The following is a 25151-nucleotide window of genomic DNA, read 5'->3' on the forward strand; positions in this document are numbered from 1 at the left end:
CCAGGTGTATCTGGAGTTCCACTATGGTGAACAACACAATCTTGAGTGTGTGTTGGGTTTAACAGAAACACAAAATACAAGGCAGCACAGGTGGAAAAAGCAGTGTTTGACTGACATTTACTTGGTTGCTTTAAATATTTTATGATCTTTTATTTGTCTGATCAGCACATCTCAGGACGATCAACTTAGTCTTTTATAATGAACATCCTCCTGTCCTCTCATCTCAGTACCAGTCTTCACTGATCAATCCAAGAATCCCTCTTTATATTATATGATACATTTACACATTTTTCTCTGTAGTATTTCTAATTGACGTACATATAAATATAATTTCTTTGTCAGCAAAATTGCATTGCATTGTCTGCTATATGCTCTTAAAATTCCAGTATTGGGTATGAAAACATGTTGTATTAGGCAGGAGTTACAGCGTAAGGTTGTTTTGTTCCCCATTAAACATAAGATGTTGATGAAGCTTACTCACCTGACAGCCATCCAACCCATCTACCCCATATGTGCACACTGCACCACAGGTGGCCCTGTACACTGAGAAAAACATCATGCCGTCTGTTGACTTACCTTTGAAAAAATAAGAAATGATCAGCGAGTGTGAGGCAGTGCATCATATTATAGAAAGCTTTGTTTTAAAAGCTAGTAAAGAAACTGCGGCCTGCAAGCAGCTCTGACGGCAATGACTGATGTGTCTTTACGGCTTATTGAATAAATTCAAGCTCAAAGTGGATAACATTCACTGCACTGCAGACAGTCTTACTGTTGCTATGGTTGTGAGGAATGGATGTAAGGGATCTGTGTCTTTGTTTTATTATTCTTTATTTTACTTGCTCTTTTTTATCCAGACCTCCTTTTACACACTAACTGCTGTAGGTGACTCTGTAAACATTAGGGATGTGCTGAGAAGAGAGAGTTCCGGGGCTTCACTTTTGCCCTTTTTTGGCAGGTCCTTGAGGCTCAATGTGTGGGTGGGACTGTCAAGAACTGTTACCTTTTGCAGAAATTATTCCTATGAAAGTTTGATGCTGGTTCACATAACATAAACCGTTTTGGTCAGTGCTTCCCTACTGCCACCTACACTGAGCTGGAGAGACATGCATGTCTGTGTGTATATTTTTGTTTGTGTTAGTGACATGCCACAAACTCATTTTCTTTACTAATGTATTCCTGTTAAGTGGAGTGGAGTCTTTCCCAAGCTACAGCTGACACATTCTAAAAACACTGTTGTTCACACTTTTAGGAAATGTAGCGTAATTGGTTCACTTGGCTGGCATGACTTGAGTGGTAACCATAACCTTCTTACAGTCACTTGTTGTTCTCATGTGAAAACATATAAATTCAGCAAGGTGAAAGGTCCATGGTCAGATGGTTGTGAGGTCCTGATTGTAAGTGTGTCATATCCGCATTAATCATAGCTTTATAGTACAGGTGCTTTAAAGGGTAATACACATCTTCAGTTAACATGTATGTGTTATGTTATGGCTCTGCAATGATATACAGTATATGAGTATGTATGTACAGATATTTATGAAAAATTAGCTCATTCATGGTGAAAGGCAATACATAAGATGCTGAAATTGCGGAAGATGCAATTTCATGGTTTCTTCTTTTCACTGGGAATGGAAAGAAGAGATAAAGCTGGTGTTAAATGAACTCTTCTCCTATCAATTGTAATGAGAAAGCATGAGAAGTATGTTGATGTTGTCTAGTCTTCTGTGAACGTGTGTATTTGAGAAGGGCACTACACAGACCCTTGGCGCCATGGGAAACACTGTCAAGAGCACCCATGGCCCAGATGATGAATCGTTCTTTTAACCATGGCCGATGCTGCCCATTTTCTTCATACAATGGTCCAGTGTTGCAACGAGACTGGGATGTTGACTGCATAATGGCAAGTGATGTATAATATATTAGAAAGACGCAGGGAACACATTGCTTTCACCCATCCTCTGTGACATCTATGCAGGGGTCAAGATCATGGGGACTTAGCCCAATGGGATAGCTTTTGGATTAAGGCCTGGGGCGACAGACTGTGGTTGACCTTGTAGCTCAGTAATTCTCTCTTTTGTGAATGGATGCATTTACTCTCACTGTCCCAAGCTATTGCTGGCTTTGTTCTCAAGTCAGGCATGATATACACACACACTGATACAGTGTGTGGACATTTCCATTCAAAACTGCAGTATGAATGTATGCCTCCTCAGGGTAAATAACTGGGTTACTATATCCCTTCCAATCTTAATTAATTGAGTAGTTTGATGATGTTTGAAAGTAAAAAGTCTTCATATCTAGCTATATATAAACCATTTGTATGTTTGCTTATTTTTTGTCCACAACACTAGCTATCAAATTGTTTGAATGATAGTTTTACTATATTCAATCATTTACTGCAAATATTGCAACAACTGCATCACCTTTTTGTTTTACAATTTACATGTTTTTACCAAGCATTGGATACTATTATTATTATTATTATTATTATTATTATTATTAATATCATGGTTATTATGGATGTCATTGTTGAAATATGATGTATTACGTTATCTTGCAAATTCTTTCATCCTCATTTATAAATGTTTCATATAGTGCTATAAGTTAATAAGGTTTGTTTTATTGCATATTTTACTGCCCTAGTGATAAATAATTTTAGAAAATAACTAGCCATAAATGAATTAGTAGTTAACCATTAAAAATATTAATAACAATAACATAATATAAAATAACAATAAAGTTTCAAACTATCTTCTAGCTTGAAATTAAACTAGTTCTCAAATCTTTATCATAGTCAACATATCATTCACGTTTTGTGTACACAACATATGCTATATTCTTCAAAGGGGCTTGAGATTAAAATAAAACTATTTGCCACAGCTGCAGATTTTATCAATATAAACTCTGCTTGAAATCAAACAGCATATATGAGCTGGTACCACACCCAGGCCAGGCCCATGACCAGTCAGTCCTTTATCCAGACTTTTCCATCCTTTCTCCCAGGCATACGTTTTTTTCATTACAGCAACGGAGTACAGGATATTAGTCTTCCTCAAGGGCATCAGAGTGAACTGTTAGTCACAGAGCGGAGAAGTGTTGGCTATAAGGAGATGATATGGAGCAAGAGAGCTATGTAGCTTAGGATGGGGTTGGGGGTGTTGGGTGAGTAACAGCGAGCTGTAGTTAGATCTGAAGATGAGGCTCAGCACGCTCCAGTGTCGGAGGATTTGAAAAATAAAAAGAAAGAGAGAACACATTTTATTTCAGTTAAGCGAATAGATAAAAGTATACTACTGATGTGATGTTGGCTCAGCACAATCCTGCAAAGTGATGCCTATCGTGATATTTCTGGCTAATACGCTATGTGGCGTGGCCAGAAAATGTATCAGCAGACAGATCAAAACACACTGCTACCACAAGACGGTTCTGTTTCCTTGAAGAGGGAAGATGTGAAGTCGTGGTTTCCCAGTTTCCCCTGGTTGCATAGAAACTTTATCATTCAACTTAAAGAAGGTCAATGCATTGCACAAGGATACATTCATTTGAGCACTGTAGCTTTCCTAAAAACCTCCACTTCATCAAATTGATCCACATACGTATGTATCATAGGACTCTTTGTGTTCATACATTACCTCAAATAACACATTGTCTCTGCACTACACACTGAAAATTAATGCAGCCCAATGACAATCTGTTTGCGTTGAATTTGTCCTCTTGGTTTAAACCATTAAATGCAGATTAAACAATCACAATTTGCTGTAAGCAACAATCGTTAATAAAAAGCTGTATGCAATTTAATATTTAAGTCATTTATAGTTAATTATAAGTCTAGTAGAATGAAAAAATTATTTAACTCACCTGTACATAAAAAATAAGGATATTAGGGGATTTCAAATAGAGAATAGAAAAAAGTAATTTGCCAACACTAATGATCATTGATTTATTAATGTGCTTCTAAGTTAACTTTTTTTGCATGGTAATTCTAATAACATAAATTATTACTGTTTATACCCTGAAATAGTCCACATAATGGCACTAAAATGATCATATAGCCCTTTTATCTAAGGCCTTAACCCCAATACCATTTTACCACAACGAGTGAGTGACATTTTTTAGGAACAGTATGCAGAAAACAGAGCATCACTCTATCTAACAAGACTTAACCTATGAGTTTTACTTTTTACAGACAATAAATAAGAAATCTGTCAGGCAGGATGAGCAATGGCGGGGGCAAGAATTTCAGGGAAATGTCTATTTGCAGTACAGCTGACTGTTAAATACATTGTGATAAAAATGACTTTACTGAAGTGTGATAGAATATCGGTGGGTTATTAAAATGTATGCTTCCCAACCGTCTTCTATCTGTCGCCAAAACATAAGTAAAATTAGTAACTCATCTATCCCCATCGAATATTTTATTTTTTCATTGTAGAGAACAATGTATTCATCTGTATGCTTTCCATGCAGCCAAGCTGAGTGTTTATCTTCTTGCCTCACTGAATGTGGGATTTTGTGTGCGTGTGCTCTGTGGGGGATGGTGGACAACCTAAAAAACCGAAAGCAGCCAGGATGACCTAAATCAGGAGAGGTGATAACTCAGACAGATAGCTGGAGATTACCCAGGGATCAAGAGGCTCAGTGTCCTCTCAAACAACAATGACTGGAGAGCATATCCCTTCTCACCACCCCCTACAGAGACCCATATGGCTGGTATAGACCAAACCATGCATGCCAGTGTACCCCATAAAGCAGATTTGCCACATGGCTTTCTACTTGTTTTCTTGTTTAATGCACAAAGTAGCACCATGGCTTAAACTGCTCCCTAAAGACAAAAAAAAAACATCTAAGCTCATTTTGTGACTATAAGATGCTTTTGTTGCTGTGGTTTAATGTTCAGATACAGTATTTATTGGTCCATTTAATGCTGTGAAGTGTAGATTTATATATAACATAGCAACAATGTCTGAAAGCGATTTTTTTTTTCCGAACAATCATTTAGTAAATGATTACAGTTATTGAATTACAGCTCAGTTTAATGAAATGGCTTTTGTGATTTGATTTGGAGTCATGTGTGTCACTGAGGCTAGGAGGCCGTGTGAGTGTGGTTGTGTGTGTGACTGCAGGGGTGCATGTGTTTCAATGAGATGGCCTAACCATTAATTCATGATTGATTGATGAGTCTCCTACACTGTGGCCAATAACAAGACCATCTTCTCTTCTCAGTATATCTGCGAGTGTGGGATGTGTTGGTGCGTGGGCTTGTGAAAAAGGGGCAAGAGAGGTTGTTCACTGATTACTTTGTGGTTTGCTTCATCCAAGGAAATAAAACCACTTGTTTGGGATATTTAAATGCATCTTTTCCATCCTCAGGAACTTCACCTTTACCTGCAAAAGGTGCTGGAAAGACAGGATTTTTTTTTTTTTCAATTATATGGAAGCTTAGTGAATACATAAATACCCATAAAAAATACAATACAACTTGAGCTCAGAGAGCAACCCAACATGCATCTTTATATATCTTAAAAGACAGGTTATGCTTTAATCACCTAAGTGCAACAAAACCAATTTAACAACATAGATGCAGTTGTACAAAACACACTGTGGATGTCTTTAGTATCATTCTTAAACATGTTTTGAGAATGGAGGAAGGGATGTTTGGTGTGGGACCATGCTTGAATGTACAGTAAATTGCATTGGGAGTGGGAGGGGGGGTGGGGGTGGGGGTGGGGGGTTGCTCTAGGCGATGCTTGTTCCGGGAACCATCTGGTTGTATTGAATTTTGGCATTGTTCACTCTCTGTCCTCCAAACCTTTAACTCTCTTTCAGTGTCTATTGTTCCTTCACTTGTCAAGGTTACAATTAAGCATTTTTACCATTTACTTCCATATTTCTTTCGGTTTTATTAAGAAGTCTTACTGAATATTTAATACAATATAAAAGACAATCAGTTGCACTCGAACCACTAAAGTATAAATGTGCAAAGGTTGCATAGAGAGACTTTGTTTTGTGTTGTGCATCTTTTCTGATGAAGATGTAAACTGGATACTGGATACTGACACTAAGGTTGAGAACTTGTAGTATATGTTATCCATTGTGGGTAGCTGAGACATGCACAATTTGGGTGTAGTCGTTTTGTTTTTATAGCATCTAAGCTAAACAAGATTTGTACATCAGGTGAGATATGTTCTCCTCGTTGCATCTGTATATTTAGTGGTACATTTTAATGGGAAGTTGTCAATTGCCCTACAATTTTTGGTTGGATTTGTTTTTGAAAATTGATCTGCACCTCTGGTGGAATTAGATAGGACTCGACACTAAAAGCATAACTCTTAACATTTTTTTTTAGCTCCTGCTGAATATTTGTTACAGATATCATGTATGATATAGATAATGTCATATCCCATTATGCTTTCTTATACAAAGGGAAATATTTGGTGGTCACTGTCAATCATTATATTAGTTAGGCTCAATAAATTAATAATTAAAACTGGGAGCAATTTTTTAACATTCTGTGATCATAATTCCCTTTGAGGCTTACGTTCTAGTTTGTTGCCATTTTTTTTTAAATAATGATAAAAATATATTCATACTTTTGCAGGCGTGGGACATTCAAAAGACCAAAACATGAAAGAGGGCCACATGGCAGCTTTCAGTAGTTCTTAAAATGTCAAAAAGTGATGTGTGTTTTTTTGCAAGGCCAAACATGAAGCACTGACTGGACTAAATACTTTTTCATCAAACATCCTTCCATTGTCATCGCGGACCCATGGGTTTCATTAGTGCCAGTTTTAAAACAACAACTCTCATTCCCACTCCCACACTGGTCCCAGATGCTTTCAATGGAGCAGGAAACAACACTCCCCTGAAGGGTACATGCATTTGAAATTCCACAAAAAAAAAAGTAAATTTTATTCTCTGTTCTCATTTGACTGGTTCTGAAGAATCACACTGAAATGTGATCAGTCCGGTTGTTTTTTTTTTGTGTAGATGTAGTAGAGTAGCACATGTGTGCTTATCATATAGGATTTCAAATTTGCTATAAAAGTCAACTTGAGGGCAAAATCCACTGATCTCAAGAAAAAAAAGCTAAACATTCGGGGATTGACTGAAATTAAAGACTCTGCAGTGAGCAGGCAAAGCAGGTGATCACACTGGACACATTTTTGGCTGTGAACGCTGCCTTTTGTAATTGTGTTCACTGGATCTGAAGGGTTTTGTGTGCTGCTTATGCACCCAGGGCACCTCGCTTTTATCCACCCAGCACACCTTGCATGTTTTTTAGAAATGCCCTGAGCACCCCAAGTTGAAAAGTGTTCAACTACGTAGAGAAAAAATGGCCTACGCCATCACAGCTTTTTCTGTGCTGTTTAATCAAATGAGAGGATTCTTCTAGTTTTCACTTCTTCTACAACAGAGCTATGGATGTAATGAGGGAGAGTGAAGAGTGGTATTGGTTGTTTCTGTTCACTGTTTCAGCATAAGGAAAATCACAATTAATGGAATCACGTTTGCAGCGTCGTGACTGAAATTCAATGTTTTGTTTTTTTTTTACTTCTATTAGAATGACATTAATTTATGAAATAGCAAAGTAATGGAGAGGAGCTGACTTTGTGATTGCCTAGCAACAATATAAGGATGCATCCAGGGCCCCTGCCTGTGCAGCTTTCTCAAAATAAAGGCAGAGCAGAGCACCTGATGTTTTGATGTAGAGACTATAGCATATGCTCAGTTGTTTAGTACATGTTAAAGTATGTATTATTGTATGTAACCCTAATTATTTAATACACACATGTAGTCAGTTCAGATATTTTTGTTGTTGTTGTTGTTGTTGTTGTTGTTGTTGTTGTTGTTGTTGTTGTTGTTGTTGTAAGGGCATATACCATATCCATTGCTTTTTTGTCCAACTCTGCTGCATGTTGGAAGTTTTCAGCAAGCTCTCAGGGACAGCGTATCTAGAGCGATCAGACATTTTACCATTGGACAGGGGAGGATGAGCTGGATCCAGGAATCCCAGCCCAGGAGGCTGACTTGTTCAGTATTCTGCCGATGTGTGATCCTGACCTTACTGTTGCATGTCCTTGGTGCATGCAGAGCGCAGCAAATGCCTTTTTGGGGGATTGCATGCTCCAACCCATTTTAATGTGCCTTTTCATTCTCAGCACACCATCACTAAGCCCCGCAGCAGGGGCTCAGAGCAACCATTTTGATTATGAGAATGATTGAATTAATGCCGCTGAAGTTGACACTTAATGGATTAAGGTGGTCAGAATTGTTAAAACACATGAGGCAGATCTGTTTAAAGACATCCTAAACCCCTTTATTTGTCACACTCACGCGAAATAGGTTTTAAAGTCTAACCCTGCTAATCTAGTGCAAAGTCTAACCTATTGAAAATAAGGTCTAAAACTCACAAACAACAAGCGTTAGTTCAATCATAATGTATTGGATATAATATATAGACTACCGTCTTTGGATTGATTCCAAATTGTCAATCGTGCACTGCTGTAGCAGAATTTGTCAATATTAAATCATTATTGTTTTCTTGAGTTGGACACTAATTAACAGATTGGTACAGTAAAATATCTGCAAATAATACATTGCAGTATGACAGCACTGTATGTCTCCTCATCATATGTAAATTCCTTACCCACCATGACTAAGCAAGGGTGGTAAAGCAAATTTATGTTTGTCTTTTGTTTGTTATAGTTTTTTTTCGTTTCTGATCATTACCTTTCCTTTCAACACAACACCACTGTTTCTGTTTCACTCAGCAGTGACACTCTCTACTTTCCTGCCAGCTTTCCTGCTGCAGCTGTTACAGGCAGAATAACCACAGACCTCCAAGCTTGTCATAATTGTTTTCACACACATTAATGCTCAAAACTTCAATTTGCTTCATTTCTACCTCTTTTCATTTCCTTAAACTTAGTTGTCTTAGTGTCTGCCATTGCATTCTTCTTTTCACACCACTGAATCCTAACACTATCACAGACGGTTTCTTTGGTTGATAAACTGTACATGTACCATATGTGTTTGTTTTGCATTTTTGGCACTTATTTCCTCCCTTTTGCTGCACTCCCACAGTTCAGCTGGTCACTTGGGCTCTTGGCCATGTTAAAGTTTGCATAGTAGAACAGCAACAGTGAAGACAAACAACAAACGTCCATTTCTTCTTGAATCACATTTATTTTCTTCTTTGATGATGCGATGTGAATTATTCCCATTTGTCATTAACATACTTGCTGTGAAACTGGAGCCAATTGGAATTTGTAATGCATTAACTAAAAGCAATATCGCTGTGACAAAACATTAGCTTCAATGATTGTAAATGTATTTTGTTCAAAACGTTATTACGTTCATTTTCCAAAGTTATTGGATTCATTTTCCATCATAATCTGGAGACCCTGCTTGTGCATTGAGAATATCCAAAGCAGCCAAGTGGGAAAATAATGACATATTGACTGAAACACAGCCTCCAAATCCAAGGTTGTCATTCACCATAAATTTACTGTATATTCCAACTTGTTCAGTCTTATAATAACATCCACTGATTGGCAACAATGCCAAAACAGATGTGAATTTATGCACTAAATTTAAGTGTGATTGATGCCTCAAGCATTTCTCCAACAAATAAATAAAAACTCCAATTTGAGCTCTTTTTTTCACTTATGTCACAGTTATATTTAAACATCCAAAGGCAAGAACCCACAAATATAAACCAGAAGAGTAAATGATGAGCTCAATATATACACATATCCAACCATCACCCCCAACATTTAAATAGTGTATGTGAATGAAAATTACTTAAGAAGAGCACAGATCATAGACTTATAGTGTGTAAAAAAGTCTAATCTGTCAAATGAGAGAATGGAGGGATGCGTTTATTGAATCTTAGGTATTCGTTGGAAGTGATTACTGGACAAATTGTCATATGATAGAGTACAAAACTACCATAAAATTGCAAATTGTAAAATTGTCATTTTTCCAATCTACACATTGACAGATCACTGATGTGGGCAGAATCCAATGACTGTATATAATATGTAACATACAGATTTCTAGAGTATTGCATGTCGAGTGATTCAGAAACTCTTTTCAATGTCACACTTTACTTGAAGTCATTGTGAGAGAATTGATTGATATGAGTGAGTTGATTGATATGTGCTGACTATGGTATGCAGCCTTGAAAGTGAATGCTCATTTATCTGCTCCTGTGGAAAATTGGAAAATGGAAAGAAGTGTCTTTTTACCTCACAGATATATTGTGACTGTCCTGTAAATAACGAGCCCACCAGGTCATCTGCGTGGCAGCTCATTATGACCCATAGTTACGTTTTATTGTTAAATGACATCTAGCGGCTGTAGTAATTATGATAGGAGCAAAGGAAGAAGTCTGGGGACATAGTATGAAGAACGACAAAGTTCGCCTTAGATGGAGATTGGGATGGATGGGTTAACAAAACACAGGACTTTTCACAAAGAAGGCTGGGCTCCAATTCCCACGTGAAACCAGCAATTTATGTTGTTTTTTTTTTATCCATGGCCATTTCACAATGTGTCTCATCAGAGAGGTTGGAACAGACAACCTATATGGTTGTTCAGGTTGGAGGACTTGTTCATTCTCATCTCCAATGAATCTAAAACGTTGACCTCAAGAATGGAATAACACAAAATTAGTAACCATTTTTCTTTTTTAATTTGAATAAATTGTCCGTTTGATATTAATTTTGAGTTGTTATTGTTATTATTATTAGTAGTATTAGTAATAGTAGTAGTAGTAGTAGTACTGATTGTGGTATGAGTATTTAGATTGAATCCTTACCGGGTTGTTCTGCCAGCACAACGGTGGAAAACATTCAGGCACCTGGGAGAGGTCGTCAGTGTATCACGTGGGTTACATAGATAGCGGCACTCAAATTGATACGTGTGGGCTGTTAAGAGTCTCCAGTTTTCTTGCATTTCTCCAAACTTTTGAAAGAAACTAATGCAAGTCATTACAGAAACAATCATACATGTGTCCAGATGAAAGCAGTTCAAACCAGTCAACCAGTGTCACTTCTCCTTTTTCCATTTGTGTGAAGTGATGTGAACACATTTGTTTATTTGCACAACACAGTTAGATTGCAGAGAGGCATGGGGGTGTTATAAACTTAGATAGACTAGTAGTGTTGTACTGCATGGTTGGCAGAACGGGATGCCAGTGTCACTGTTGGCTGTCACAGCTCTTTGTCAGCACAGTCTCCTAATAAAAGGTCGTCTTTCTGCTCTTCCTCTTTTCACTGTCGACTATGATGGCTGTCGCAAGTTAGACATTAAATGCACTGTCAGTTTAACTATGGTACTGCAGGCTCCCTGGTCTATGCAGTGCAAATACACCACTGTCTAATCTCACTGCAATCCGTTACACTCTCAAACTGTCGGCTGGTTTCTGAAAAAAGTCTGTGATTTTGAACCGAGTGAATGCTTGTTTACATTTGAACATAAGGATATTTTAGCAAACCTTTTCTGATGTCAGATATGTAAATGCAAAAAGAATACATTTTAACAATCTTTTTCTTCTCTCTCCCTTTCTCCCTCTCTCTCCCCCTCCCTCTCTCTTTTGGCATTCTTTGTGCACCCATTGGTCTCCTGCCCTGCATTTAATATGACAGGTAAGTCCATCTGTTGTATTTATTTTGAAGCCTCTGGGCTGGATTAGCTTGTATGCATTGACTGTCACAGTGAGAATGTTTACCAAAATTGGTATTTGCTGCACCAGGGATGCATTTTAGCACAATGGTGTTGTAAACACTGAACACATTCCCTTTTGCTCAGTTGACACTTGGAGAATGGGGCAATTCCATTTATGCAGCCAATCTCATTGGCTACTGGAGAGATGCCAATCTGCCCTCACAGATAGGGAAGAGAGAGGGAGCAAGGAGAGCGGGTAGAATAGCATTTATTCATCCTGACACTGATCAGATAAATGGGAAATGATAAATGCTGTCTATTTTTACTTCCCTTAACCTGTGTTAACTTTTTATTATGCCTCCGCGGCGGCAACAACCATGGCCGGAGGCATTAGTTATCAGGATGTCCGTCCGTCCGTCCCAATCTCACGAAATCCTTGAAGGATTTTCTTTAAATTTGGTACAAGCGTTGCACTTGGATTCAAGGATGAACTGATTAGATTTTGGGTGATCAGAGGTCAAAGGTCACTTTGACCTCACGTCCGTCCCATTCTTGTGAACATGATACATCAGGAATGCCCGGAGGGAATTTCATTAAGGTCACTGTGACCTTACAAAACGTTTTTGACAATAACTCAAGAATTTTTACGCTGATTATGACACAATTTCACATAAATGTCTATAAGGATAAAATTATGAAGTGATGACATTTTATAACCAAAAAGTCAAAGTTCAACTTCTCTGTGATATAATAATGTTCTGGCTGTAAGCCTTCACTACATATATTATATGGGTCTGGACAGACATGGATTTAAAGTGCAACTTGACGGGCTGGCAGAGTCATACAACTGAGAGGCTGCAATTCTAGTTCAAGAAGAGGCTCCTACGGCCTTGCTGTGCCATATCTTTAAAATGATTAATCAAAGTGTTGTTTGGGATTCAGTTTTATTTGAGGTGATCTGCCTATGAATAATGAAACATGATGCAGTTGTACTGATGACTCAGTTAGCATGAATGGTAAATAAGTTGAGTTGATGCCTGTCTGCTAGACAAAGGACTACACAGTCATCAACTAAGCAGACAAAAAAGGCTTTGCTTTGAAATCAGTTCCCAGTATGCATTTTTTATTCATTTTCTTTGTATTTGTTTGAGTTATTTCAAAAGCTGCTGGTGCCCACATCTAACACTGTGAATGTAAATGTGCATTCAGTACTGCTTAGTTTATACTTGTTGAAAAGGCCAGGATGTCCCCTGAATAGAAGCTGATATTTAAGTTTAAAGGCAGTCTTTGAGGCTCCATAATTTTATTCATAAAAATCAAACATGTTGTATCTATTTTTTGTTATTTTCAGACTTCATAATCTTACTTTTTTCAGCCACCTGGGGAAGAAGTAGATTAATGTATTTCTTCTTTGTATTGATATTGATCCGCAGGAAATACAGATATACGGAATATTGTTCTTCATTAGAACGGCAAAAAGTAAAATGCGCTTTGAATCAAATTAAACACTTTCTTCTTGTTTAACATTATATTGTCATTCACTAGCTTTGTAAATTCAAAGTTACACAAAATATTTCACATCTTATTTTAAGTAGTTTGATGCAATTTTAGTTTGAGTAGTTGTGTGTGTGTGTGTGTGTGTGTGTGTGTGTGTGTGTGTGTGTGTGTGTGTGTGTGTGTGTGTGTGTGTGTGTTGTGTGTCCAGATAGTTATCCTAGCTGGACACACTAATTACACTTCTGATGCTTTCTGCATTTTTCAAACTCATTACACTATTTCACCCTTACACTGGTTGCTGCTAGATCTTGTAGAACCATTTGTAATAATTTGAATGTGTTGTTTTGGGTTTGTTTTAAGAAGATAAAGTTTTCAGACAGATAATGGGTTACTATAGCCCTCATATACATATATATATATATATATATACAGTTAATACTGTTGAAATGATTTATTGTTTTTGCACAGAACAGTCTCCTACGCACATATAAAGTTGCAGAAAGCTCAATCATGCATTTTATTGATTGCTTTCTCTTAGTCTGGGTGCTGGCGTATGTGTTAGACACATGTCTCCAGGCATCTTATTTAATATGACCATTTACAGGACTATTGACACATGAGGAGCTGGACTCGGTTAACAAATAAATAAATAAAAAAATCAGAACATTCATGACCTATAAGATCTGAGGTGTGAGGATTTTAGTTTATATCATTGTGGATTTGTTGTATATCCCAATATATTGGCAACAGGGTCTATCTGTAAAGGTATGAATAATGATAATAGATGAATAGAAAATCCTGCTTCCAGTCCTGAGTAAAGCTTTGTAGTTCAGCAACCATTAATGCTCTGAGTATAAGGCGCTGACCCACATCTGCTCTTATACAGGTTACATGGAGCCCCAGATGCAGGCCCAGCTGTTGCTCTGTATTATCTCACTGACTGACCCTGATGGTTTATGTAAATGCAAGACAAAACATTAGCATAGGCTAATCCAACCTAGCCAGAGCAAGAAAGTTAACTACAAAATACACTGTGATGATAGCGGTAATAATAACAGTAATAATAATGGCCACCAGTTCCCTGTCCCTCTTCCACCCTCTGACTCAGTGTAATGAATATTCAGCTGCCAGCCTTGCCCCCATTCTCTAACCAGATTCACCTTCCTCAGCAGCCACCACTGCTCTTCCTACAGTACCATATGTAGGTAAGAATAATGACTCCTCAGCCATTATTATTAATTCAGTGTTGCTTGAGTATGGTACATGTAAATGAATCAGTGGGCGTAGAGAGCTATAGGCTGCCTGGAGAATTAGCCTGAGTAATGAATGTAATTATAGTGCCCTATTGAACCTGTGTCTGTTTTAGTAAAGTTATAGTTTGTTCCACTCTCACAAGGGGAGGGATTGGAAGCAAACTATAAGCTTTCCCCAGTTTTACATAGAATCTGTTATTTAAAAGGGGAGACCTCTCTACACCCTATAATGTGTGAGTGTCATTTCCATTTGTCGCCCGCTCTCAATTAATCCTAAACTCGTACATAAACACCAGGATTTTGTTTGAGGGTATCAGTGAATTCGGTGCAGTAATATCACATTTATAACAGTGACAGCAGCAGTATTTGGAAGGCGGCTTAGAAGAAAATGAACAATAAGAGAGAAAATAGTGTGTCAGGGGTTTTGGATTCAAAGATAATGTTGATGATGATTAGAATATTGATCCTGATAACCCACCTGTTATAAGAAGAAGCAGTGGAAAGAAGCAGTGGAAAGCCACCCACACATTGTCATTAGTCATCACCAGCTCCTTGCAGCCTACTGCAGTACATGCTGCCACCCATGATTTAGCTCTCCATCCAGTTATGAGGGGGTGTTAAGCGTTTATTATGCAGCACTGTCCCAGTCTCAGTGAGAAAGCAAAATGTTGCCCAATCGATACCCCTCACAGGAAGCCCGGTTAATTTATTTTTTAAGGATCTATTTGTGTCTCTAAGGGCCTCCTCTTGCTGTGAGTTGGGATGCAAGCTACTTCCCAAAGATCTGCAGAGTGATGCTTTGTCTCTGACACGTACACAGCTGCACAGGCAAAAGCACTGTACAGTGCATGCAGGCACACTGACATAAATATGCATATACTCTTTTTATATTATGTATTCCACTGTTGTTTTTATGCTGTAAAAAAAACTATATTGCCATTTTCTTAATCAATTTGCTGTTTAAACAACTCTCGAGACTCTGACAAGGCTAGTTGTGAGTGCTTGCTGATTGATAGTAAGGCTAAATTGTGTCTGTTGGGATTTCAGCTAGCAACAACATGTACAGCTTGAATCTTCTTCTCTCTGTTGTTAGTGTTTGACCTTTAGCTGTGACCCACGTCTTGTGTTGAACACACACAGAATTCTCTACGTTTTTCACTCCACACACCCCCTCCATTTTCTCATTCCATTATCGTGACCTTTACGTTTTGTGTCAGTAACGCTACCTTTGTGTCCACCTTCCCTTTGTGACTACTCAACTCAGCATTGCACTCAGAACAATATAGTACTAGACATCACATGATTTTCTGGTCTGTTGTGCTCCTTTATAACCACACATGTGCACAGATGTAACTGCATGTGCACACATTCACCACATGCTCAGTTTACTACACATGTGCTACAAGACAATAGCTCCAGACCTCGTAGTGTGTGAACTCTGCATACAACCCATGTATATTCTCTGACTGGCAAACAGCTGTGGCTTTGCAAAGTACAGAACAAATGTCACGCTCTCCTGCTCAGCTGCAGTTAAACTGACTCAGAATCTCACACTTTTTTTTTTCTGACTGAACACTGATCTGATTTGTGTTACACAGTCACCACACCACATGTAAACGACTCCAAATAATTACGGATTTCCATATAAATAAAACTTCATCCTCAACGTTGAGTTTGCACCTGCAAATGTGAGGGAGAGATGAATACATCTGTTACATACTATGATCATTTTGGTTACCACTCATCTGTACTGATTTTTACTAAGCATCACCAATCAAGGCATTTATAATGGATGCTGTCTGAGAGCACATATCTCCCCTCAGGGAATCATCACCCCAGGATTAGGTCAACTAGAGATTTGATCTATTGTCAGTCAGATGAATTGATGTTTTTCTCTACGTTTACTGTGTCTTCTGGACACTGAGAGAAAAAGATAGACGAGAGAGATAGAGAAGGTAAAGGTGAGGAGGGATAGAGATAGGTCTAAAGTAGTTTAACGTCAGCCCTCAGGACTGAAAGCTCTTAAAATATTCAGGGCCATTCTCCATCACCTTTTGCCCTGGTTGCTTGTTTAAGAAAAGAGTGAAATGAAATCAATAGCGGTGCCAGCAATGGCCTCTTTGCCAGGCATCATCCAATATTTATACAAATGAATCTTCACAACCTCAAATTTACCCTCCAGTTGCATGTTTAACGGGCTGTTGGGGCTGATGTGCAAATTCTAGAGAGGGTGTGAAGATGAAGACAATAACATAAATCTCTGTCCCCATCGTGATGCCCTGCCATACATACTGCAGTCATTTGCATTCACATGATATGGCAGGTTATGATTAACAGCTATGTTGAGTCTTAGAGTGGGACGCCCTTGGTACCATAAATAAGAAATGGATCATAAATTCCACAAGGCAACTTTAAGCCATTATCACTCCCTAAAACATGTCTGCTAACAAATAACCACAAGCTTAAAGCTTCAAGCCTAAAGCTTAGCTTGTTACTTCAGTACAACATGCAGTGCACACAGACTATCAATTTAGTTAACCACAGTTAATCAATGTGTTAATGGCCAAAAAACATTAAAGTACATTGCAGGTATTATAGTTCATTTTAATGACAAAATGTAGCTTCAGAAAATGCTCACATTGCACCTTTGTTTTTCATCCTACTTCCTCAGACGTTGGTTTGATGTTAATGATTGCTACGGGGGTCCAGATGGCTGAGGTTAGGGTTAATAATTCAGCACTGTTTGAAACGGATACGTGTGAAGACAAACTCCCTGAACACAATTGTGAGCAGAAACTGAGTGATGAATTCTATATTGATGAAATTTTGAAAGAAATATTTTATTTATTTATTTATAATTATACTTATCCTTTGTATTTATGCTGTAACCTGAAATTCATGTTTACTAAGTCTTACATTTATTGAGGAGTAGTGTAAGAAAATGGCTTCAATCTAGTGCACTCAGGGGCAAAACACTAAATTCCCATCATACACTTCTTATTAATATGGATGATTAGTATGTGATGGGATTTTACCTGAGAGAAATTAGCTGTGGGAGGAAAAGAAGGTAATTTGATATGTATATCCTGCGGCTCACTTTGTCAGTTCCTCCAGGATTTGGTGATCATGTGATTACAAGAATTAACTCAAATTTAAGCTTGAGCTTGCAATTTTTTCCTATCCCTGCAATATTTATAGAAAATACTGGAAAAAATATTTGCCCCTTTCACTAATCACTGCCATTTTTAGTTAAAACTATTTCATTTCAGAACCACTGATAATTAGCCCAGTTCAAATAGAATTAATCCTCAAACCCAGCAAAACATTTTTTCAGAGACATTCTTGCCTGCGGGACCTTAAATCCTCTGCACTTCTTTGCAGGCGGAGCTTACTCACAGGCTCTGTATCACCCCCTACATGGTCCACCACTTTAAAACTCACCAAACCATATCTAACCCTGTGAGCACCAACCAAGTCTTACCTGTTTTTCTGACCCTTTGTTTCATACTGTTCAAAGAAAACCAGAACACCAACTGTGCTTGCAATGTAATTGATAATTTTGAAGATGACTTTTTAATCGTATCAGAACTAATTATGTAATGATTGTCAGTGAGTTCTTGAAACATTTTTATTCCTGCTGACTTACAAGTTGTAAACATTATCTTAATTTATCGCAAAATAATACAAAAAATGATGCAAATTGATTCATTGAGTTTTTTTTTTCAGAAAAGCTGCTGCAAATTCATTATATTGATGTTGCCCCTGCTGTGGAAGTTGGCAGAATATGGTGCACAATAGGTGAAATGCAGCCACAGTATGAGAATATGCACACTAGAGAGCAGTCTGTTCCCTCTTTCTGCAGTCGTTGTGATCCTCCATCTCCCTCACACCACCTCCCTCAACCCCCACCATCCACCCCACAACCCCCGACCCCCTCACACAACATACTGTTCATGTCAAAGGACCCAGGAAACACAACATCTGTCATTGCACTAATTTACACAATGAACACCAGAGGATGAAGGATATATATATACACACCTCAAAATGGCCTTGTATTCAACAAACATTTTACATCACATGAAAACACAGTGAAGAATACTGTATGTGCAAATCTTTCTTGAAGCTGGTGGATAATTTCTTCAATGATTCTGACACTATTTGAATTGTATTTTGATTTAAGTAAGCATGGTGTCGGTGATTGTTGTCTTTAGTGTGCTTGGTTCCGTGAAAGGAGACATCACTCCTCTGTGAAAGCCAAAGAGGGAGAAGCAATGAGAGGCATAGCTTTAGATCTTTGACACTTTGACGCTTTCTTTACTTGGATGGTACACAAATAGTGATATAATAATATGAAAATATGCTAACTGATTACGATGAAATAGATCATTTGAATGTTTTCACACATAGGCAATGGGGAGGGGGAAAGAAACTACACTGATAGCGAGCCAACACAGTGATGATAAAACAACAAATATGAGAGTTAAAACAGAGAAGAGATCTAAAATTCAGACCATGAATTTTACATTTGAGATGAGATGCAGATATCCCTCTGGCCCTTTCATTTTTTTTTTTTTTGGTTGGATACACTGCAGAGACATGGCTCTCCAGTCCACGAGCGCAAAGATTGCGTCTATTGTCATTCATCCTCTGACAGGCTTCTCACGTACAAATGAGTTTACTGTGAATAGCAATTCATTTATTTAAACATTTTTTGTAGTTTACAAAAGAAATAGATTATCTTGTATCATTTTTTGTCCACACTTGCACTTCTTCTTTTAACATATTTTACACAGACTTTTATTTTTACATTTTTAATCCAACTTAAACATATTTTTTAATATTTTAAATGCTTGTCAAATATTGTGTTTACCATAATACAAATGGTTTCTTTTTTTTTCTTTTTTTCTTCTTTTATGTGTCCCCAGTTTGTTTTTAAACAATAATTAAATGTCCTGAAGTAGAAAGACACATTAAAGCTCAATTATCCATCCATGAGAAAAAAAAGCCTCAGTGCCCATGATGTATTCCTCTCTGTGTTCCTGTAGAACATCAACAGGTCCGAGAGTCAGGTGCCCATTATGCCCTGTGGACTCAAATCAGCAATAGATAGCAGTAGCAGTAAATCCACCGTGAAATAGTCAGCCACATAAAGCACACTCCTTCAACATCACAGTGAGATGCTGTGTAAAAAGTGTCCGAAAGATCCCTTTATTCCTTCTGTCCCGCAATATTCCCCTCCCCAGTGTATCCAAAAAAAGGGATTTACTGTATATCCAGACAATCACAGGTAAAGACGTACTCACAAAGCAGGGTCACACCTCACATTCCCGAGAAGGTTGCTGTTGGCAAGTGCAAGAGCCATATTCATTGATGATTACCAGAGCTCCCTCAATGTGGTTAGGCTTATAGTCAACATAGTACTCCGGAGTAGAAATTGCAGCCATCTGCTGCATGCTTTGCTTTTGCTTCTGCTTACGGCGCTGACTGCTGAAGCATTGCCTCAGTTGTCTTATTCCGGCTGGAAAGCACTTCCATGCCACGTACAGCATGAGCACTATGATGAGAAAGGAGAAGATGAGCGCCATGGTGCCAGTCACCACCTTGTGAATCTGCATGGTGCTCTCCAGGTCATCATGGCCCACTGTGACAGTGAAAGAACTGGTGACCACCTCACTACCCTCACCCTCATAAGGGTTGGGAGTAAATGGGCCCAGGTACACAGAGCCACCCTGGGCCAGATCCCTTGTCGAGGCGTACAGGCCTGCTGTAGTTACCTCCATCGGGGGATCCTCACATAGCTGAAAAGCGTAGACAGCATCCAACACATCCTCGCCCTGTGCGGTGTCAGGGCTTGAACACAGCAGGGAATTGTCACGCTGGCCTCGGAAGGCACTCAGCCAAGAGGCCAAGGCACACACGTTGCGACTGCACTCCCAGTCATTCCCTGCCAGGGTAATGCTGTCCAGAGATGACCATGAATCCAGGATGCGCTGGTCCACAGAGGTCAAACGATTGGAGTCTAGCATTAGCACCTTGAGGTTGGGTGCACTCTCAAAAACATGTGGCTCAATGTACTCGATTTCATTAGCTGACAGGTCAATCTTCTCTAAAAAATGCCATGTCCAGTCCAGGGTATTGACAACAATTGTGGCACGATTGTTGTGCATGTACAGAGTACGTAAAGAGATGAGGCGAGGGAAGTGGGCTAGGTTGACTTTAACCAGCTCATTGTGCTCAAGATGCAACTCAGCCAACTTGAAGAGGCCAGCGAAGGAGTTTCGAGCCAGGCTCTGCAGTTGGTTGTATCCCAAGTCCAGAAACTGCATGCTCCGGCAGTCTTGAAAAATCCGCACTGGCACAAATTTGAGAGCATTGTAGCGCAAATGCAAATTGGTGAGCTTTCTAAGGCCGTGGAACAGGTCGGGCTCTAGTGCCTGCAGCCTGTTGTATGAGAGGTCCAGGATGCGCAGGTTTGGGAGGGGCCTAAAGGTACCATTTGGCAAACTCTCAATCCGGTTGCTGCTCAGGTCTAACTCCTTGACTCGTCTTAGCCTGTCAAACGCACCCTCCTCTACAATGTCAATGTTGTTGTGATCTAAGTAGAGCCAGGTGAGCTGTGACAAACCAGCCAGTTGGCCTTCCCGCAGCTCAGTCAAGTTGTTCTCTCTCATGGACAGGCCCATGGCACTGCTCAGATTGCGGGGAATGTCTGTGAGGTTGAGCCCCTCGCAGTACAGCAGCTTGCTGTCGCAGCGGCACAGCCTTGGACAAACCCCCTCCACCAAGGGAACCATTCTTAGAAAAATGCCCAGTGAACACAGTATCAACCCAGGGGGCTTCTTCAGTGGCCACTTTAAGTACAGTCCAATTAGAAGGAAATCCATTAGCATAAATATCCAGGGATGTCACTGAGAAAATGTCCATTGAACCACTCTGGATATTGTTTTTGCACCTTCACATCATATTTATCACATCATATTTAATTAATTTGATAATCTGTTTCGTTACGTTTTTGTATCTTAGCTGTAGGCAGTGATATTATATTACTTTTATTTAGTCAATCGAGTGAATCCTTGTTGAAAATGCAAACGATAGAGGGCAAGTCTCTGTGCTTATGTCAGATATCAAGCAGTGGGTGGAGAGTAGAGGGGGTGAAAAAAATAAATAAATAAAACTGTCCTCACTGATAGATCTTATTTGAAAAGATTCCTACTCACCCCTATCCAAAAGCTGACAATCTCCATTCAGCGTCTCGCTTTGTGCCCCAACACTAATTATGTGCGAATCTAAAAAAGACCCCACTGTGGTACAAATTCTCCCCCCTCCCTTCTCTCTTTTCAGTGGACACCAGATCCTTGGCAGGCTTACAATGTCTTAGTTCTCCTCAAGTGAAAGAGCCAGAAAGAGAAGGAATTCAAGTAGCTTTCAGCGAGATGGTAGGAAGTGCAAGTTCCCCTGTCTGTATGCATGAGCTCTGTCTCTTTTGCTCCTCCGCAGTCCTCTGCTGCAATGATCAGAGGGGAGAAGACACAACCAGAGAAAGAAAAAAAAAAAAAAAGACCAAGGAAAAATCTCTTTAAATATCTGTTTTGTTCTTTTTTCCTCACCTTCCTGCTCAAGTTTCAGCAGATCTGTCAACACATATTATCGTCCATCTCTGGAAGCAATCACTGACTTGTAAGGTTTAAATCCATTCAAGCGGGTAATCATGCTTTCAGTGACGGATGTGAGGGGAAAAAAAAAAAAAAAAAAAGGATTTAAAGAGGTGAACCCTGTTCACTGTTTTCTTGTGTAACAGCATTCCTTGTCATCTCAGTGGCTCATCTCGGTTAAGAAGCCTCTCGCATCCCCGGTAGCTTGCAGGTTTCGTTCACTCCCTTGCTCTCCGGGTGTTTTCTCAGCCAGCTGGAAGAGGCTGCTGAAGGCTGGTGCTGGTAAGCAGGCAGGGGCGGTAAATGTGGGAAGCAAAGGAGCGCGCAATCCCTTGCAGCAGACCAGTACACTGACAGCGCATGCAGAAGCACCTTCTGTTCACTGAGTGTCGTAAGCCACTCACAATTCAGAGTGCTCGCTCTCTTTCCCTCACTCTCTTGCTCTCTTTCCCTTGATCGCTCACTCACTTGTTCATGCTGCTCCCCTCCTCTTCCTCTCTCTCCCCTCTTCCCTCCTCACTTTTCTCTTGCTGTGTTTTTCTCTCTGCCTGAGAAATTTACATATTCAGAATGGGCTGGGCTTAAACCAGGAGCTTTAATGAAACTCCCTTCTCTCTATCTGTCTCTCTCCCTCTCTCTCTGTCTCTCTCTCTCTCTCTCTCTCTCTCTCTCCCTCCCTGTCTCTCTCTCTTTCTCCCTCCTTACCTCCCTCCCTCACTGACTGTAATAAATTGGGCCATATTATGTCTGCCTCTTTGACGTCGCTGTGAGAAAGCATTTTTCTGATTTCAGAAGTTGCAAAATAACGTTCATCCTGTGAACAAAAGGGTGTCCTACATTTGTTCAACCCCTAAAAGCAGAGAACCATTTGCATGCAGTTTAACAATCATGAGCACATATAGATGAACAAAAAAAACAAAAAACAGGAAGAAATATTATAACTCAAATAAACCATATTCTCTCTCAGGATCAAAACTTTAGTCACATAAAACATGAAAGAAATGAATCCAATAATGATGGTAACATTTAAATGTACTCATCATCATGTATGTCTTATGATTTCAATTATGACTTTGTGTAATGACTCACTGTCAGTCTATTGATATTCATTGTTTAGCCTTGCTAACAATAAAGTCTGGAGCATAATGAGTGAAGACTAGAGTATGACATTCCTCATTTGATCAAACTGTCCTGTAGCCAGGCATTCTATGTCATTGTCAATTATGGCTAGGCTATCTATTCTGAATACAGATGTAATTGCTTGCCATATAATATTAGCATAAAACTGTAACATACTTTCTTTTCTTTTTTTTCTGAAGGTCCGCTCTCGCCTTGTTTTGCACTTCTCTGGGATCGGTCCTAGCCTTGTCATCGTTCTCCCATTAATTTTCAAAGACAATGAGCTGTGACAGTGCCTTACATTCCTCATACCAGCCAACTTTCTCACCATCTGCTCTTTTTTCCTCTCCGAGTTCATTGCATTTTTATGGACAGATGTCATTACTCTGATATCAAGCCATCTTGCTCTTTGGCTCTTAAGAAGGAGTTTAGAATGAACGAATGAATGAGTGAAAAATTTGTGTGAACAAAATATAATTACAAATTTATAATATTAAATATACTTGTAATCCCCAATAATTTTATCTCTCTGTTACTGTCCTGTAGGCTCAGTAATGTATAGAGTTAAATAAACTTGAAATAAAAAATATCCTTTCATAGAGCAGGACAAAACCTAGAATAAACATTTACAGTATGCTGTTATCGCAAGCAGCAATACCCATTACTTTTACTTTGCAAAGGCAATACAGCTAGTTGTTTTTCCTTCTTGATACTGACTCTTAGCTTGAGTCGACATTTGTTCTGTAATCTGGATTACTACTACAGAAGCTAAATAAAAGATTCTGATATATAATTTCCATTACTTTGGAAATGGGTCCCTTTAATACTCTATAGTGCTAAACTGGGTAAAGTCAAAAGCCCAGGTGGTTGGTGTGTTTTCAAAGATATTTACCATTCCACTGTGTCTTTTCATATGTTCTGCTTTGGCAGTCAATCACAGTAATGTTGTTGTTTGTGTTGGAGCTGGTAGTATGGCATTAGCATTAGCTGTAGAATAGCTGGCTAACTGATACAGGGATATTCAGGAAGTTTTACTTTATTCGACTGTACTTATCAAGTATTTTTTATCTAGTCTCCACTCTGAAGTCATATATGAATGTAAGAGTAAAGTATAAAAAGTAATAAGGAGAGTTAGCTTCACAGTGTTACAGGGAACATGGTAGATTAGACCATTGCCAGTGCATCTCATCAAACAAAAAGTCCCCACCCAGTGGTATAGCCTATTACTACAACAACAGTACAGGCCTTTTGTGACAGTTATACTACCATCTATTTTAAACTGTTGTCTGTTATGCACGGCTGTTTATCTGATCAAGATTTAATTAATAATCATTGGCTAAAATCTGCTGTAGATTTTTGTTGTTGATTGTATTCTAATCACTGAGTATATGTACAGATATCTTTTTAGTGCATATGCAAGTAGTGCACAGCAGCTTCACACATGCCAATGGATCACCAAATATTTTTGTATGCAGCACCCCAGACATGTGTCCCTGAGTGGAGACTGAACTATACACAGTAAAATAAAAAAGCTGCTCGATATAATGGGATCCAAAGGTATTTTGTTATATCACTTAATAATAAGAGACTCATCTCTCAACAATATAGGTATATAATGTATGTGTGTGTGTGTGTGTGTGTGTGTGTGTGTGTTGTTCTGTCTATGTGAGGACCAGTTTGACTTTTTTGGCTGCTCCTCACAGCTTTAAATGGCTGTTTGAGGGTTGTGACTTGGTTTTTCGGGTTCAGGTTAGAACTAGGTTTAGGATAAGGGTTGGTGTTAGGCATGTAGTTGTGATGGTTGAGGTAGTGATAGTGCCATGACTGTGCAAGATACAGTCATGAAACTTTACAGATGTGTAGTTTAGATCAAAATGAAGGCACAGTTCAAAGATGGTTGGCGCCCGTCCGCTGAATGTCAACATGCTGACGAATGTTGCAGCTGGCGCGATCCAAT

At 38.9% G+C, this 25151-nt stretch overlaps 2 protein-coding genes across 4 annotated transcripts in view; one reads left to right on the plus strand and one right to left on the minus strand.

Moving 5' to 3' along the window:
• The window catches only part of ctnna2 (catenin (cadherin-associated protein), alpha 2), a 360950-nt gene that overhangs the window by 222330 nt on the left and 113469 nt on the right, over nt 1-25151 (plus strand). The window lies entirely within an intron of this gene.
• On the minus strand, nt 17955-22786 carry lrrtm1 (leucine rich repeat transmembrane neuronal 1). Its single transcript, XM_056370629.1, has one exon. The coding sequence runs from the start codon at nt 21311-21313 to the stop codon at nt 19736-19738; it is 1578 nt and encodes a 525-aa protein (XP_056226604.1). The 5' UTR covers nt 21314-22786; the 3' UTR covers nt 17955-19735.

The sequence above is a fragment of the Seriola aureovittata genome, chromosome 3, assembly GCF_021018895.1.
Source record: "Seriola aureovittata isolate HTS-2021-v1 ecotype China chromosome 3, ASM2101889v1, whole genome shotgun sequence".
NCBI classification, from domain to species: Eukaryota; Metazoa; Chordata; class Actinopteri; order Carangiformes; family Carangidae; genus Seriola; species Seriola aureovittata.